The following is an 18,070-nucleotide window of genomic DNA, read 5'->3' as shown; positions in this document are numbered from 1 at the left end:
GGTAATTTGTATATATCTCTAACTAAGAGGTATGTGTTCGATCTCCATTCCAACGTGTACTAAAAAAATTTATTATTAAGCATCTCTATACTATAATATCGTGTTATTTGAGCTAATTAAAATTACTTATTTTAAAAGCATTTTCATTCACATGTTCAGATACTTTAATCTGTAGAAATTGCTTCTAAAATGGTGGTCAAATGCAAATTTGAAGAAGTTAGATACCTTTAGAAAAGGGTTAAATACAAAACACTTGTCAGATTTGTATACAAAATTTTTAATCTTTTTTTCATATTGTAGAAATTCCGGCCCGATGCTTTGTCTAGAAGTTGTTTGGTAAGATGAATAGAAAATAAAGTCAATGAAAAAGGATGAATAGCAAATAAAGTTATTTAATAATTAAATAAATTGTCCTTTTGTTTTAATACTTTAATTTGTTGAATTAGGATCAAATCGTCCAACAATATCATTAAAACATGAACAACAATAACTAAAAAAATATTTTGATGGGTAGCAAAGGAAAACAAATTTGTGATATCTACAAATATAGAAATCTTTAAACTTTACAAAACAAAACTTATTTTTTTATTATTATGATTATGTCAACATTATTTTCGAAAATTGATAAACCTAATATGAATATATAAGTCACTGATATTGTTTATGCAAAGATATACACAACAGTGTATTTCAGATTGCAGCTCGAACTCGGCCTCCGGACCGATCTGAATACTTGGGCGGACCTGCACAAAAAGGTGAGCACTCTGACGATCAAGTCAGTATAGGTCGATTCCTAGTTTAGTTCGAGGTCAGAAATCATCGTACCTGATCGTGGAGTGAAGTCCTCTACTTATGGGTGGTAGTCCCGCTAATCTCGCGACTGTTACACCCGGTAATCTCGGGACCGTCGGTTACACCCGGTAATCTCGGGACCGACGGTTATACCCGATAATCACGCCGCTGACAGTAGCTCACATCGGCCCCCACCGAGCTTCCCGGTAGGTCGGACCTCGGCCAGGTTCACCTCGGCCCTCATACTTAGCATCTGTCAACGCTAGTGGTGGTGATCTCGGCGGTCCGAGTTGAGGCATGACTCATGGTCACCTTGGGGCACCAATGGCTGTTCTCCACGTGTCTAGAGTATTCTTTCCCCCAAACAGATATAATTGATATATACCTAATACGAAATATATAAATCACAATAAATATATGAACGATATACTTCATGGTAGGTATATCATTGATAAATTTTATTCAAGTTGAAGATTTTGATTTAAGTAACATTACGTGTTCTTTATTGATATATTCTATCAAGTATATTAGCGATATACCTAATACAAAGTATATCGACCACACAAAATATGTGAATGATATACTACATATTAGGTATATTATCATTAATAAATATTGTTCGAGTTAAAATTTTTGACTTAAGTAACATGACATGTTTCTTATTGACGTCTCGAGTACACCAATTATATAACTGATATATCAAATATTAACTATGTCATTAACATAATTGGTGCAGTTAATATGAAATATATTAGTTACACTAAATATATGAAAAATATATTTCATATTAAGTATATTAATATTACTAATAATTAAATAGTGCATTAGCGTAGGTTTTCTATTAATATATCAATGATGTACTTTATTTTAAGATATCGATGGTATTGATGCATAAAATGAAGTAGTCACATTAAATATATTAGTGACTTCATTTTAGATATATCACTGCTATAACCGATAAACCTAATATTATCATTGATATACTTTATATTAGGTATATTAATGCGAGGGTTTCTCCTACTTTTACAAGATGAGTGGATTTTAGGGGTATAATATACTTTTTATTTATTTATTTATAATTTGGATTGGTCCTCCATTTTTTTTTTCTATATTTACCAATCAAAAAAGTTGTTGCAAAGGCAAAATTAGTAACGAATGATCCTTCCGAAACGGGTAAATTTCCCATCTTTATTCTATAATAATAATAATAATGCATTTTTCTTTTTTTTTAAGTTTGGTTTTGTTTTTTCTCCGGAGCTCCCTCTTTCCCAGGCAAACTTTCACAAGCTCAACTCCATGGCTCTACCGTAATTTGACACGTGTGATTCACACGAGCGCTGGGCCCCACTTGAACGGAGCTTTTTTACAGAACACTCAACACAACACAGTACGAAAGAAACTAAAAAGAGCACACGGTACAGATAACCGGCCGAAGAAGACCGGTCCGGTAGTAAGAGAATCTTGCGCTCACAGCCGTTGGATTTCGTGGGGTCCACAAACCTGACAGCCACGTGTCGAAATCAGGCGGTTGGGATCGAGAATAAAAGGAAAGCTGAGTCACGCAAAACGACAAACAAAGCAGTTCCGAAAAGTGAATTATAAAATTATTAAAAGGGCAGAGAGAGAGAGAGCGAAGAGCCTTTAGTCACAGTAAGTTAATTAAGACATTGTGACGTGGCAACTTGATTTGATGGGGACTGGATGGACCACATAATTATTAGTTAACGGTTGATAGACGCCATTTAACCGCCGTTGACGTTAACGGAATTATTTTCGAAATTTCGAGGTTGTTCTTAAATCTTAATATGTATATATAATATACAAGTACAAACTCATTGGTTCTTAAAGACTAAGGTTCAAATTATTCACAGTTTATTATTTATAAAGTAAAAATAAACAACAAATACGTTTTTGTTTCTATTGCTTCACTTAAAAGTGGTTGGAGCTCTTTCATATTTATGCTATAAATTAGTGAATTTTTTTAAAAAAATATTATAATTCAAACAAGAAAATAACTTTGTCAAATTCAGTATAACGATAAAAGCACATATCTTCAACTAAAAAGTAGCAAGTTCGAATGCCTACCTCAATATATACCTAAAGAGAACAAAAAAAAAAAAAGAAAATGAATTTTGACTTATAAATTTGTTATTGCAACCTAACAATTTATATTAAGTGTATAGTTACTCTTAAAAATAATTATTTAAATAATGCATACTTTTAATTTCTAATATGAATATGAAAAATAGTAAAAGGCTAAAATTGTAATAACATGTAAATAATTAGGGTAAAATTGTCAAGAGCAAAAAAAGGCAATGACACAGTTTAGTACCTTACTAAAATGGATGTTTCGTCCTCTCCACATTCTCTACCACAGTTTACCAAAAGTGCAAATATAATATCTTTTAAAGGGAAGAAAAATGCAGAATAAAAAAATTCAAAAAAAAAAAGAAAAAAGAGGTGAACGTCATGGTGGTTTAGGGAACCAACCGGAAAAAAAAAGTTATATTTATTTCATTTTCACCCTTAAAACTTTCAATTATTCAATATTAATCCTGCAATTTATAAATATTTTACTTTAAGTCCTCAAGTTTTACCTGATAATTTGTTTAGGCAAAATTTAGATGCTAAACGAATCAAAATCGATAGTTTAAAGACCAAAACACAGTAAACATGTAAGTCCAAGTATCTAACCAAATAATAATATCTATTTATTTTTAACATGATTTTTCAAAATCTTCATTTTTATAAAGTTCTAAACTCTTGATTTGGACTTTTGTTAATATAGGATAATTTAACTACAAAAGACTAATAATTTAAAACTAAAAAATGTATATACAAAAGTTTAATTTAAAACTAAGAAAAATACCCGTCAAAACACAATGGTCGAAAAAGTTTATAGTGCTACAATTTTCATACTACTTCAATTCATTGTTGAAATCAAATGCCATTTAAGAGTGATGTAGTGTCTAAAGAATAAAATAATCTATAATTCGATTACGTCAAATTGCAAATAGAAATAATACACACTCTCATAATTTTTCCATACTGATTAATAGTGATTAACGGAGAGCTGCTGACTTTCTAAAATGTCAAATTGTTATTAGCTAAAAGAATTTAAGTTAAAAAATACACTTGATCCCTATAACAATTTAGTCCACTTTAGTTACTATAATCTGATCAATTGAAATCAACCAATCTATTAAATATAGGGTGTTTTTAGAGTGCGGGTAGAATGAGTGTTTGAAAAAAAATAAGTATAATTAATTTTCCAAAATCACCATATTAATTTAAAATAAAATTATTTCGTAACACATCAATAATAGAACTCAACCGTCACAACAGATACTCGGTAGGAGCCGAGATGGACTAATGTGTTGGTGAGTAGTTTTTTTTTTTTTTAAGAAAGAAAAGAAAAAGGGAAAAAGAGAAAAGAAAAAAAAAGAGTGGACCGTGTTGGTAAATAATACATCCAACACAATTCTGTGGGCAAATTTAAAGTGGCAATTGGCATAGACTGCAAAATGGCACTGTATTTGTAGAGAGAGAATTGGGGTGTGACTGAGCTGAGGGTGAGGAAGAGTATTTCACAAGCTCACTGCCTTCGCTGATTTTGAGGCATTTCACAGAGAAGAGACGGATTGCTGATCAAGTCTCAGTTTCACCCACTCATATTTATAATTTCTTCTTCTTCTTCTTCTTCTGGATTTTGGGTTTTTTTTTTCCTTCGCAAAAAATCTTCTTCCGCTGCGGAGGCGTTGAGGTGAGAGCTCTGCGTTTCATTCTTCAATGGCGTCGTTTTTTTTTTGTTTTTTTGCTCATTTTTCTGTGATTGTTCTACTGATGCATTTTTCTTGGGAGTGTTTTTGTTGTTCTTGCTCTATTTTGTAATGATTTTTCAGCGATCATTTGAGTTGTAGTGGAGGGGATCGAGGGATTGAGGGATCGAGGGATCGAGTGATCGAGTGATCGACTCTCTCTCTCTCTCTCTCTCTCTCTCTCTCTCTCTCATGTTCATTGTTCAATTCGTTTGTGTGAGTTTGAGTCTGAGGGTTCATTTATTGTTTTTGCCTCCATTTTTGGACTTTCTGATCGATTTAGGACTGTTAGATCGCTCTCATTTGGATGATTTTCAGTGTTTGCATGTTTAATTTGGTACCGAACTTTGACCATTTTTTAAACAGACATCGGATTTTTCATCTGAGTGAAGAGACTAATGGACTTTCTAGAAACTTCTCTCCCTATTGATTCTCAGATTTCTTTCTATTTTCATTTTTCATGCCTGCTCGTTATCAGATTGTGCATTTTCCCTCGCAATGATTTAGAGCCTGTTTCTAATCAATTGCTGATACTTTCAACCTATTTTCAAACCAAACCGTTCGTGTTTTATTTCTTGTTGGTGATTAATTTCTTTCATCATCATACTGTCTGTTCCTCGTTGGAGTTTAGTTAACTTTCATGAAAGAAATCAGTCCTTCGTATTCTTCTCCATTGAAGCATCTCAGCTGTGTTTACAGGAAACAAGCTTGACCATTGCCAGAGACAAAAATTTGCAGTGTTTAAAGATAAAAGGCTGAGGAAGAGGAGCAGATTGCTTCACAGAGAGAACAGTTTCCACTTTAGATCAGCTATAACAATGGCTGACTCTGGTTCTGAGTTGTGTCCAGTTCAGTATGCTGTGTTGGGGCACAAATCCAAAAGCAGCTCCTTTTTCAGTGCCCCTGGTCTGTTTGTTGGCTTAAATTTCAAAGTTCCTTCAGATTCTGATTCAGTCAAGAGTCCCACCTCTCCTCTAGAGCTTAGGGTGTTTTCAAATCTAAGCAACTCTGTGGGATCCCCTAAATCATCCCATGATGGGCATAGAAGGAGTTGGGATTGTAGTAAAGTAGGATTAGGGATTGTTGATTCTCTTGATGATGATAATAAGTTATCTGGTAAAGATATTGGATCATCAGAGAGTAAGAACATCATTTTTGGACCTCAAGTTAGAACAAAGAGTCCGACCCCGAATCTTCAAATTGACACAGTTTTTCCTCAGGCAGGTCCTAGATCTTTACCTAAAACTTGTCCGATCTTCCCCCAAGTGCAGTTCAAATCACCATGCAGTGGGAGCTCGGAGGTTTTCTTTGAGATTGGAGAACCATTGGAATCCAAGCCTTTAAAGAAAATCGGGGCATGTTCACTGGACTCGCCCCGGTTTATTTCAGCATCATATGGTGTAAAAGGGTGTAGTTTACTCCATTCTACAAATCCATTTGTGAAGAAAGTGACAACCAATGGTGATTTGGAGCCTCGGGACAAAATTTTGCCTGCAGATAGTTCAATCCCAGCATCTGTAGCACCGCCTGTTCCTGAGATCGTGGGGTCTCTTTCTGCAAGCGAAATCGAACTCTCCGAGGATTATACTTGTGTAATATCCCATGGTGCCAATCCAAAAACCACCCACATTTTTGGTGACTGTATTTTAGAATGTCACTCTAGTGATTTAATGAGCAACTTGAACAAGAATGAGGTGAATGAAATAGAAATAGGATCTCCTCTGTCAGTTAGAAGCAGCTTGGACATCCCTTTCTCACATCAACCAAGTGATTTTCTGAGTTTTTGTTACTTTTGTAACAAGAAACTTGAAAATGGGAAAGACATTTACATCTACAGGTTTGCCACAAACACGTTTTGCAGTTGCTTGAGATATTGTTGAGTGTTTCAAACTGAACACACTAATAAAATTTTGCAGGGGGGAGAAGGCGTTTTGCAGCTCTGATTGCCGCTATCGGGAGATCATGATCGAAGAAGAACTAGAGAAATCTGTCTGTGAAAATCTTACACATTCTTCAACACCCCGAGATGGCAAAGTAGAGTTCGAAACTTGGCGCCATTGCCGCTGAATAAAGAGGTTGGACTCCTCCACAGCCATGGGCGAAATTGCAGAAGCAAATGCTGCGCGGTCGTCTGTTAACAGAAGAGCTGTTCTTTGGGCAGCCATGGATGATCCTCTGTACATTGATGATGCATTTGTTTGATTTGCATTTCACTATCAGGGTCTGAGTGGAGATGAACTTACCAGACTTGTCTGTTTTTTTTTTCTTTTTCCTTTTGAAGTTCCCATAAAATTTGGCAGTTTTTAATGTCAAAGTTTAGATAATATGCATTGTAGAAGAGATGATCATGTGGAAAAGGGTAGAAGCCTGCTTCTATGGCTCCCCATCTTCTAATTTTGCTGGCTTGTATCTTTTTAATGGCCAGATATTATATACTGGAAAGACTGAACCAAGATGATTTAACAATCTTTGAGGGGCAAATTGGAATATGATTCATTTTGGAGGATGAAAAGTACCTTTTTATCCCTGAGTTCACTTTGATTCTTATGTTTCAAAATGGTTCATTTTGTTGTCTCTTAATTTTCGGAATATGTTTAAGTGGTTCCTCAACTAACGCTTCGGTTAGGTATCTCACGAAAAATATGATTGATTGAGACTAATGTGGCATATTCGAATGGAAAATATCATTTGTTATATCATGTCAAGATGGCTGAGGCTAATGTGCATATTCGAATAGAAAAATATCATTGAGATACCTAAAGAAGCGTTAGTTGAGGGACGAGACTATTTAAGCCTGTTTTGAAAATTGAGGAATCAAAAGTGCACGATTTTGAAATATAGGACCAAGGTGACCGACCAAAATAGTATTTTTTCCCCTTAAAATTTTATTGAAAACCAAATATTATAAAAGTGATAAAATATAATGTTAACCCCCCAAAAAAAAAAACCACTTTTAAACTATATAAAAGAAATTCATATTTCCAAACTTGCTTTTTTTTTCCATTATATATTAGTAAAGCTAAAATTTTAAGATGTTAGGTTTTATATTGTTTTGATAACTATTTTACCTTATTTTTAACTATTTTTTTTAAAAGTTAACCTTATAAATATTATTTTTGCTACAGCAGTCTTTCTTTTTTTAAAAAATTATTTTAGCCTAGAATTTAAATGAATCTTTAGAAATCTTAAACTTACCGTACTTCAGGTGATGTTTTAGTTGCAGTAAAAAACGAATCAGATAAGAAGTTAGATAATTGAAAAGGCAAAATATATTGTCCACATATAAGTTTTGACTTTACTTTTGGTTTCACTAAGAATGTCTCGTCTCTCACTTTAATACTCGTGATCTTTTCCTTATCTAATCAATATTGGACTTTGATCATATTCCCAACGGGCACCAGCCTCCTTAAGTATAAATATAAAAGAAGTATTTCGTCTAAAAACACTCGTTTCAAAAGTCATTTCAAACTCACTCAAATTAGCACTCGATTATACCATGGAGTTGTATATAGATTTCGGTTATGTTTCTTTTTCATATTTTCTTTTTGGTAGTATTGTCTCTTTCTGTGATGCTTTCTATGTTACAATTTGTTTTCTCTATGCTTTTTCTTTTTGTTGTTTGATTTTTGCCATTCCCTTTTGTAAGGTGAGAAAGATGATGAAAATGAAACGAAACCACTTTTTTCCCCTCTCCATGCTGCATATTTTGGATTTTTCTTCTTCTTGGCATATGGGTTTTTTTTTTTTTAATTTATTTTTTATTCTCTTTCTCCCTCTCAATATTTTATTTATGAGGTCCTTTTTTTAATTACTGCAAATAATCTCTAAAATTATTCCTTCAATATAAAACTCTCAAGCATATATTATAGGCTTTTCATGATTGTTTTATTCACTTTTTTAAAATATCAAATAGTCAATAAATCCAAAAACTATCTCACTTTTCTTGCTTTGTAGGCTTGCATAATATTAATTAAGAGAAGAATCGCATGTATAATTTCGTAAATAAGACGTATATAAACGTATCATGGATTGATAAATTGATCATTCACCCTACAACTCATGAACTAAAAAAATTGTTTGATGCCTTTTGATATGTTATGTTACCACTCCACCTCGAAACTTGTAAAAATGTTTGAATAAATACATCAGGTTAAATTGGATTTTTTGATATATTCCTAACATGATCATTATAACTGGTCTAACGGTCATCGAGGCAAACAAAAAAGTAAAGTATATATATAAGGGATATAAATTTAAATTTTACCAATGACTACCTACCTATCATATTATAATCTTACAAGTTTCTTACATGAATCTTAACTGAAAATATTCCGCACCAAAAAAGTGACAATTTCGTATGCTTCGTTTTGTTTTCGAATCACAAACCAAATGTTAGAACTTCCGATCCTTACTTGAAGGTTCAAAAGCAAAAGTGGATGAAGCGAAAACTTTTAAATGTGTGAAGAAAATAAGGAGAATAAGTTGGTTTGTGGAGTGGCAACATCAAAATTTTAAACTTAAAAAGAAAAAAAAAAACAAAAAAAGTGAAGAAAGTGACATGGTCAGGCTTTGTTTATTTGGTCCCCTTTTTTCCAAATAAAGATTGATGGCTTTCACAGCTGCTGCCCCTTCCATTTTCCATGTGATTCCATCATTGCCTCCAAACAATTCCAACTTTCTTCACATAAACAACACTCCCCCCTTTTTCCTATTTATTTATTTTTATACAATGTCATCAATTAAAAGAAAAAAAATTACCCAAAGTACTAGTGGGTCAGTACCCATCTTTTTATTGACGATGAATAAAAATTTGACAGTTAGAAAAAATATTTTTTCTATATTTCTCTGTGTCAAAAATTTAATAATTTTTGTATATTTCAAGTACTTAAATATTACTCCCATCAAAATTAGGAGGTTTATAATTTTGCAAAAAATTTCTCATTGGTTCGTCAACCGACAAAAAATGGGCAATTGCATCTAGATTATCCTCGAGTCTATTAGCATCAAAACACAAGCCCAAAGATTAATAGTGGTTCAACCTTAAAAAGGTAAACTCATGGCCCAAATTGAATCTTGAGTATTGAACTTGGATGAATTTCTTCAACTAGATCTTTTGAGTATATATTTTTATTTGAATCTTTTGTTTCTAATAAACTTTTATTAAAAATTAACTCAAGTTACAAACTTGTTTGGGTGAATTTGATCCAATTTAAAAATTTTCAATTTAGTCTAAATCTCATGAATTGCCCTAATAAATTGTTTATTTATCTTATTGGTTAGTTTGCTAATTTTGAGTTAAAAATAAGAAAAAGCATATAAAACATGGAAACTAAGCACAAACCTAATATAAATTTAACCTAAAAATGGTTTAAGTTGATGTTTTTGTTTAAACTTATGAATCACTTGTGTATATGTATATACTTTTTTTGAGCTGAATTGAATTGGTCGTTTTAAGAAGTTTGTTGAGAGACATTATGGGAAGGCAACCTGAAGACCAAATCAAATGCAATGCAATGCAATTTACTGCCCTTGTTTACAATACAAAGTTGTCTTCTAAGCGAGGGGACAAATACAACAAATACAGGCACCAACAAATATAATGATAGAGGTAGAAATAGAATACAAAATATCAACCAAACAAAGAACAGAAAAAATGCGCGATCAAGTGAAAGTGACATGATATCGTCTTTCCCCGAGTGAAGGACGCTGCAGAACCATGTTGTTCCCATCGCTCGACAATGACGAGTGTGGCTCTTCTGAAAAAGTCACAGCTGGAAATGGAGCTTGAATAGCCAGATGGAAGCATTTCAGAGCTGCAGGATGTTGGGATGTGGCCTCCATATCCACATACTTAGCCTCTGGTCTGTCTGGTGTTGTAGGATTTGCAGTTTAAGCACTTCTGAGCCACAATATGATACTGCACCTTCGACGTCTTACCGCAGTCGTTGCAGAGAATCCAAACCTGGGTTGGATGTAAAAGTTTTTAAGTTAGGTTATAACAACAGTAGCTAAAACTAAAAGCTTAAACTGATAGGTTATGATATATTTGTCTCCTTTAGCCTCGTTAGCTCATTAGAAAAACACTAACGAGTAAAAGAAAGTGAAAGTAGGGAGCTATACCATTTTATTTTGGTATGGTTCTGGAATTGGAGTAGCTGCAATTTCCATGTCATATTTTTCCCACACCTTAGACATATCACAAACAGACTTGGAGCAGAGGGGGCAAGCATATCTGAGAACGAAATTTAAAGCTTAAACTGATAAGTTATGATATATTTACTCTCTTTTATATAGGGGCAAAGAAAGTTTGCTGAACACTTACTGAAAGTGATCTCTCATCTCCTTCAAGCAATTTTGATGGATAGTGTGTCCACATGGCATGACGGTAACATCGTTTGTAGAATCGAATAGATACTGCAAGCCAAGCCATTTTGTTAAGATGTATCAAGATAGAAAATAATCCAAGGGATATAAGGGGAAAAGCTTGGGTGGCATACCTCAAAGCAAACAGGACAGTCATGGTGCATTGCTCCTTCAATGCAGGGGTGACTATTTTTTATAACATTTGAATAGCAGCAACCTTCATTACAACAAATACAAAAATCAGCCATTATGACAACTGTGACTAAACTATTAGCAGGAAGAATTCAGATAATCATGTAAGACAATTAAAGCGTTGATAAATGGTTAAATTCGTTATAACCAATCAGTTTAAGCTTTTAGGTTCAGCGGTGATGACTTACCACACTTATGGCAGTGGAAGAAGTTCTCACGCCCCCCAATCCTGTCAAAACATTCAAAATACCATCAAGTAAGCAAAGGAATAGAGTTTTTAGTTCTCTTGTAAAAATCTGAAACAGAGCAATAATCTTCGAGATAGGTAACTGGATTAGGATCATACCTACAAATTCCACAGCCATTACAATGATACTGCTTCTTAGATGTCTGCAATAAACAAAACGAGGAGTAATTAAAACACTAGCTAGTAATCAAAGATTCATAAAACCAAAATAAGTATAAGATGGAATCAAATAAAGCCAAGTTGCTGCTGAAGAAAGTTGGCTATATTGATAGTGCATAAAAAATGAGACGAGAATTCATTCGTATAATGCACTCACATCGTCATCAAACAGCTTGCATGTCTCACAGAAATATTTCCCGAAACACACACCACAGTTTATACATTCTTGTCGAACCTGTCAGATCAGCAACCAAGAAAAATGAGAACCTAGAAGCTCATGAGTATGAGAATTACTAATCATCTTTACGAAATTGTAGTATAAGATCAAACAGTAAACACCCACCTCCTGTTCAGTTCCACAAAGTGAGCATATAACCTGAGAAAAACAAGAATAGGTAAATATGCATGGAAGAGGTATAACGAGGTGGGATAAGTAACCAGGGGGTAAAAATTTACCTGATTGACGTCATGGCGTGGGATCTCATGCCTTTCTTTCTGATCAACACAAATACTATTCTGCAAGAGGGCATTGAAAAAAAGGTTATAAAATCAGTATATGATGCTCAGAAGCATAAACATTCTATAATCCAGCTCAAAATGAAGTTTCTTGCCTTTATTTCGTTATGGCAATGACGACAATCAAAGATCTCATTACAACAAGGAGCTCTGATGCGGCACCTTCGCCTATAATGTGCACATCTGCAAAATGACATGTTCTATGTTTAGCATATAAATAAGCAGAAATTGAAACAGAGTTGTAAGGCAAATTTTAATGGACTTTACCCATATTGCATATGTCCCATCTCCAACAATTCCTTGGGGTCATTTGATTTCTCAAAAGTCAAATACTGAGAATCTAACTGCTCCGTGTACATGGTTCTTATCTCCTTTCCCCTGCATGTCATATGTTGATTTTCTTCTGTCCCAATTTGTTGAGGCTTGGAATAAGTTGCAACCTCTGCCATGGAAAAATAGTATCCTCCAATGCAACACAATGTTGAATCTGGAAACAAGCTTAAAGCACCTGCATATAGGAAGGATTTTAGCAAACATCCTAAAGCCAGCAAAAGGCATGTTAATCACCCGTCAAACAGGCCATGACACTGTTGGTTTTCTTCTATACTGCTGCAGACCACATCACATCAGCAACAAATAATCCAAGAAAGGTTGTACAGCTCCAATCATCATAACTCCAAGAGGAGAGTTCATCCAAAAAAGAACAGTTATAGCAGACCCATATAATAACTACAAGGCAGCACTGGGGAACTCCAGAGCCTCCAGCTTTGAATAGTGACCAATTGCACATCATGATCACTTGCTTTGTTGAAGACTCCGGATGAAAATCCCACTAAACAGGGTCAATCAGTAGATGCATCAACCTATTGTAAGAGCAACACATACCCAATCAAATGTGTTCCAACGAATATCAAAAAAAAAAAAAAGGTGAAACATTAAATACATCTACTGGTTTAATTGTCCAAAAGGACAAGCCTACCTCAAATTGCAACTCCGCATTCAGTTTCCTTCAAGAACCCAACTTACCCATCTATTATTTTCTGTCTGATAGCCTACAGGCTTTCCTTCATCAAATACACTGCTATTTTGCATTCAGCCGGTTTCTTCATTACCATAATAGATACTGAGAGCCAAACAACCAAAAAGAAGATAACCATTTTCCCAGATTGGCAAAATTGAATTTATAACTCTTCTTGAAGGTGGCCGACAACTTCTTACTTACTGAATCTTGTTTCAGAGGGCAAGGTGCAGGAGGGAAACCAGAGGTTCATTAGAAAGATGATCGACAAAATGAGGGCAGAAACAACTATTGTGTATCAAAGAGATAGTTGAGAGTGCATCAGCAATTTGATTCACTTCAATAATTATATACTAGATGTAAGGATATGAAATCTTAGGGTGAACGTCTCAATCTGTGTAGCCGATCCTACAATCAGAGGAATGGGTGATGTAACCAAGGACATCCAGTTAAATAAATATAATGCCCACGTATCTGCACCTACAGGTCTCACATGCTCGCTATCAGGGAACCACGTAGAAATCTTATGGTCACCGAGAGCCTCAAAATAGTCAAGGCCATCTGGAACACGTTGAAGAAGCAAAAACACGTCCAGAACTTCAAACTACTGCTCATAGTCCAACATCAAGGCTTGTTGAAGATCGCAGGCAAAAATCCAACATCCAAGACCACCCAGAAGCAGATATCTAAAATTTATTTGTAATTGGTAATTGAAACTGTTCCAAGTCTAATGCAGAAAGCTGAAGAACATCTACGACACTGGCTACCATCCCAGCTCCCCACTACTCCTCATAATTAAATTTAAAAAATAAAATCACTCGCCGAGCAGAGGTATCTAGTACTATGGAAGTGGGAAAGGTTTCTAGCAGGTATCACCAGCGACCTAGTTAGTTAGAGAAAGCCAGAGAATCCCGAATATTTGGTAAAGAACATCCAAATAAAAATACCACAACTTGTTGCTTAGTTTTGGCCATCAGCCCGTGCATTTAAAACGATTCTGTAACAAAAATCGCCATTTTTCATGTTCAATGCTTAATTTAAAGCGCGGAATAAGCCAATAATGGGGTCAGGGTGAAGTCTGGAAGTCACAATTAAAACTACTCTGATCTAATTTCACTTCCCTGGTTCACGAGTGTTAGCATCGTGTGGGGTGGGATGGTTAGTATTCAGTCATTCACATTCCCACTCATAAAATCATATAACACTCCATTTCAAGACATCAAAACCATGATCGATAGATAAATCAAGATACATCATCAAAACATAACACCAGACAAGGAAAAAAAAAAAGCATCAGGAACCAACATTGCCCAGACCCATCCCGAAGTATCATTTGAATTAATTTCGCTCGCACCAAAAAGAAACATACAACAAGAGTTTCAACGACAATAATCGCAAGGAACAGAACACAGAAAATTCGAGACCTTATACCTCCACAATTGTAGTTGCAGAGGGAACAAGAACAGGACCGAACCACTCACAAAAAGTTGAACTAAACCAGAAGGTATAAGATCCCAAATCCCTTTTCTTTTCCAATTAAAAAAATTCAGGCCAAAGGCAAATGCTCATTACATTGCCTAAGAAAACAAAACATAATCAAACGAGGATCCAAACCATACCACCACAAGAAGATGATTAGCAGACAAGAATTACGAGCTACAGAAAACTGTCTTAATAGAAAAACGAACTTCGTTCAATCAGCGAATACACAAGCTCGCGGCGGCCAACCGGAATCTGAAATCGGAGCTCCGATCAACTGTGAAACTCGCTGAGATTGAGAGAGAAGAACAAGAATCAGAAGGTGTGAGGTACAATTCGAATCGGATCGGTATTTATAGCAAAGGGGAGAGCGCGGCTTCCAGAGGCTTCGCAACTCGCGTCTCTCAATGAACGAAAGCGATACGAGGGGAGTTTCCAGTGTCGCTATCGCTGAATGAAATTACCCTGCTACCCCTGACATTTCGAAATATCTCCAATAGTGCAACTTTTATTGATTTTTGTTTTTTTTGCTCAATGTTCATTTTTATTTTATTTTCAATTATGATCATTTTAGTACTCTATTTTTAAAATGTTTATCGTACTTCTTATACTTTAAAAAAAAAGAAAAGATTATTTTGGTTCTTTAATTTTTTTAATCTCATTTTTACCTTACAATTTCAATATGAAACTAAACTCAATATATTTCTTACAATGTAACGACAACTTTATATTAAATAATTTTCGTTATGTGTAGAATTTGTATTAAAATTTTTTAATAGAAATCAAAATGGACACTTTTTAAAACTATAGAGACCAAAACAAACATTGTTTAAAAGTACAGGGACTAAAAGAAATTAAAGCTAAAAGTAAAAGGACCAAATGAATACTTTAAGAATATAGAGACTAAAATAAACCAACCTTTGAAAATATAAGATCAAAATAATATTTTAATCAACTTTTTTAATAATAATATTTTGCCCTTTTTAGATTTTCTAGCTGTATTTTCTTTTAGGACCAAATTTTATAGCTGTAATTTCTTTTGGACCAAAAACTTCTAGCTGTAAAGAACAAAAGCCATGTTTTCTCAAAGATTCTGATGGTCCTGAAAAATGTATGATTTTGACATGCAATTATAGAAATGGTAAAACCCAAGATGAATATATAAATTATATAAAATAAATATCTATTCCGTTTTTAATAAATTGTATCTTTTTTTTTTCGGGTACTGACGTACTGTACAACAGATAAATATGTAACTATATCAAAAAGGTTTATTTTACTTTATATTTTAAAAAGAAGAAGCTTATAGTATAAATTTTCTAGATTCGTGAAATTTCTTTATAATTTTCATTTTATGATTTTAATGGAAAAAAGAAAGTTGAGTATTCAACCACGTCATAAAAGTTAAATTACAAAAATACATTTGAAGTTTGCAATTTCTAAAAAAATATTCAATATCTTTTCAAAAGTTTTTAGCGTAAAAACTTTATGTGAGAATGATGTGATAATTAATATGGAAGCGTGCTTATATTAGATTATAAAGAGGAAGAGATGTAGAAATTAAGACAAAATTTGATAAACTAAGAGAAATTTTAGGGTAAAATTGGAACGTTATCATGTCATTCTAAATTCTACCATAAGATAGTGATATCCTTTCAACAAATATCAAATTATCTTTTTGTAATTTAGCTTATGAAAAATGAAGTTGATAAGCCTATGAGTTATACTGCATTTATTATAAATGTAGAATTTTGCTATAATTATTATGAACTTAACGAACAAACACATAAGTCATGAGAACAAATATCTCAACAGAAAAGTTTCACCATAAGATTAGAGGAAGATTAAAGAACTTAACTCCACTGTAATTAGGCCTGAAAACATGAATGCTTAGAGGAAAATATGATTTAAACTCAAGTCTTGAAGTTCGGTCATTTTGGTTTTGATCCTTTTAAATTTTAAATTTTTAAGAACGTCTGTTTTGGTCATCATATTTTTTAAAAGCGACCAATTCAATTTATATTTACAAAATTTTAACGCAAGTTTGATACTCAATCTTTTTAATACAAATTTATAGCTATATTTTAAAAAATTTAATTAATAAAGTATTATGTTAAAATTATGATTAAAAAATGAGATACGCATGAAAATATTTTTTAAAAAAATATAAGGATCAAAAACAAAATTTTAGAAATATAGAGATTAAAATAATATTTAAACTTAAATAACAACAATGTTGGATGAATAAATAAAAACCAACGGAGAAGGAAAAAGAAAACAAAAGGATTGTTGGAAAAAAACAGTAGGGAATCTGTGCGACACCAAGCGAAGCTTAATCGGACGGCTGAGAGAGGGAGGTGGGACCGAGGAAGATGGATTACAGTTGTTATTTCTTTTATTTATTAATTTTTCGGAAATACGAAATTGTCGGTGATCTTGAAGCGTGTTTGATTATGCCTGAAGCCAAAGACCGAGTCAAGGAGATTCGGTTTCGACGGTCGTGATTTGAAGTGGCGGAAGGGGAAGCAAAACGTCGCCGTTTTTGAAGCCACGTGTCCAGCAAGAAAATTGACGTGGACGGATAACGGTGAAATATAATAATGAAAAAAAAAAAATAACCAGGAAAATAATAAAGAGTTTCGGATAATAATTATTTGGGAAGAATAAGAAGGTGAATCACGTAAACCTGAGTTTTCTTAAATGGAAACAGCTATTTTGATGCTTAACGGAACAAACAAGGAGGAAAAGAACGTGATGGGGATGGGCCTCATCATTGCCACGTCGACATTCCTTCTCTTTTTTTTGGTTCGTCAAAAATGGATGGTTGAAAATTTTCAGTTAAATTATTATTCTACCCCAGATTCAAAATTTCACTCAACACATCACACGGTCTTGACATCGAGGGAGAAAATCGTGTTTCCCCCAATGTCGTCGACATGTCGAGGAAATGTCGAGCATTTTCTAATTTTCTTTTAAAGAAATTAAAATTAAATTCTTATCATTTTGGTTCAAAAAAGAAAAAAAAACAAACAAACCAACGTCAAATTAAATTTTAACTATAAAAATCTAATAAAATCTTAAAGAAATAGAAACAAACAAACCTCAAATTAATTTGACTATAAAAATCTAATAAACTAAAGAAATAGATTATAAACAATTGATATATAAAAAACTTAATTTAAATTAATTTAACTAAAACATCTAACAAAATCTTAAATAATTGATTTAAAAGAAAAACAAATTTTAAATTAAATTTAACTGATGAAATCTTAAACCAAACAAATAATTAAAGTCAATTTAACTAATTATTATTCAACATTTTATTCTTATCATTTTTGTTAAAAAAGAGAAAAAAAAAACAAACGTCAAATTAAATTTAACTATAAAAATCTAATAAAATCTTAAAAGAAATAGATTATAAACCATCGATTTATAAAAAACTTATTCTTAAACTCGATTTAACTAAAAAATTCTAACAAAATCTAA

At 33.3% G+C, this 18,070-nt stretch overlaps 2 protein-coding genes across 4 annotated transcripts; one reads left to right on the top strand and one right to left on the bottom strand.

The window, feature by feature from the left end:
- The first annotated feature begins 4,282 nt into the window (after positions 1-4,282).
- LOC111011322 (DUF581 family protein, putative (DUF581)) lies at positions 4,283-7,151 on the top strand. 2 transcript variants are annotated; one of them, XM_088119364.1, is made up of 3 exons: positions 4,283-4,555; positions 5,298-6,447; positions 6,527-7,151. In XM_088119364.1, the coding sequence occupies exons 2-3, from the start codon at positions 5,429-5,431 to the stop codon at positions 6,675-6,677; spliced, it is 1,170 nt and encodes a 389-aa protein (XP_087975490.1). In that variant the 5' UTR covers positions 4,283-4,555; positions 5,298-5,428; the 3' UTR covers positions 6,678-7,151. The 2 variants fall into 2 exon arrangements, with proteins under 2 accessions (XP_087975490.1, XP_087975489.1); XM_088119363.1 differs by having other exon boundaries at positions 4,284-4,555; positions 5,310-6,447.
- Positions 7,152-10,098: 2,947 nt separating this feature from the next.
- Positions 10,099-14,917, bottom strand: LOC111004617 (CHY-type/CTCHY-type/RING-type Zinc finger protein). Of its 2 annotated transcripts, none has more exons than XR_015788761.1 (12): positions 13,067-14,917; positions 12,355-12,950; positions 12,183-12,270; positions 12,028-12,087; positions 11,915-11,947; positions 11,729-11,806; positions 11,512-11,555; positions 11,354-11,394; positions 11,108-11,190; positions 10,933-11,024; positions 10,731-10,861; positions 10,099-10,572 (listed from the first exon to the last, which is right to left on the bottom strand). XR_015788761.1 is itself a non-coding variant. In XM_022275692.2 (12 exons), the coding sequence occupies exons 2-12, from the start codon at positions 12,534-12,536 to the stop codon at positions 10,462-10,464; spliced, it is 924 nt and encodes a 307-aa protein (XP_022131384.1). In that variant the 5' UTR covers positions 12,537-12,950; positions 13,067-14,915; the 3' UTR covers positions 10,099-10,461. The 2 variants fall into 2 exon arrangements, 1 of the variants encoding a protein (XP_022131384.1); XM_022275692.2 differs by having other exon boundaries at positions 10,731-10,842; positions 13,067-14,915.
- Positions 14,918-18,070: the final 3,153 nt, after the last annotated feature.

Source organism: Momordica charantia (assembly GCF_013281855.1).
Source record: "Momordica charantia cultivar OHB3-1 chromosome 11 unlocalized genomic scaffold, Mcharantia_2.0 BLBB01000011.1, whole genome shotgun sequence".
Classification (NCBI taxonomy): domain Eukaryota; kingdom Viridiplantae; phylum Streptophyta; class Magnoliopsida; order Cucurbitales; family Cucurbitaceae; genus Momordica; species Momordica charantia.
The sequence above is the reverse complement of the archived record's forward strand: the minus strand, read 5'-3'. Positions and strand labels throughout refer to the sequence as shown.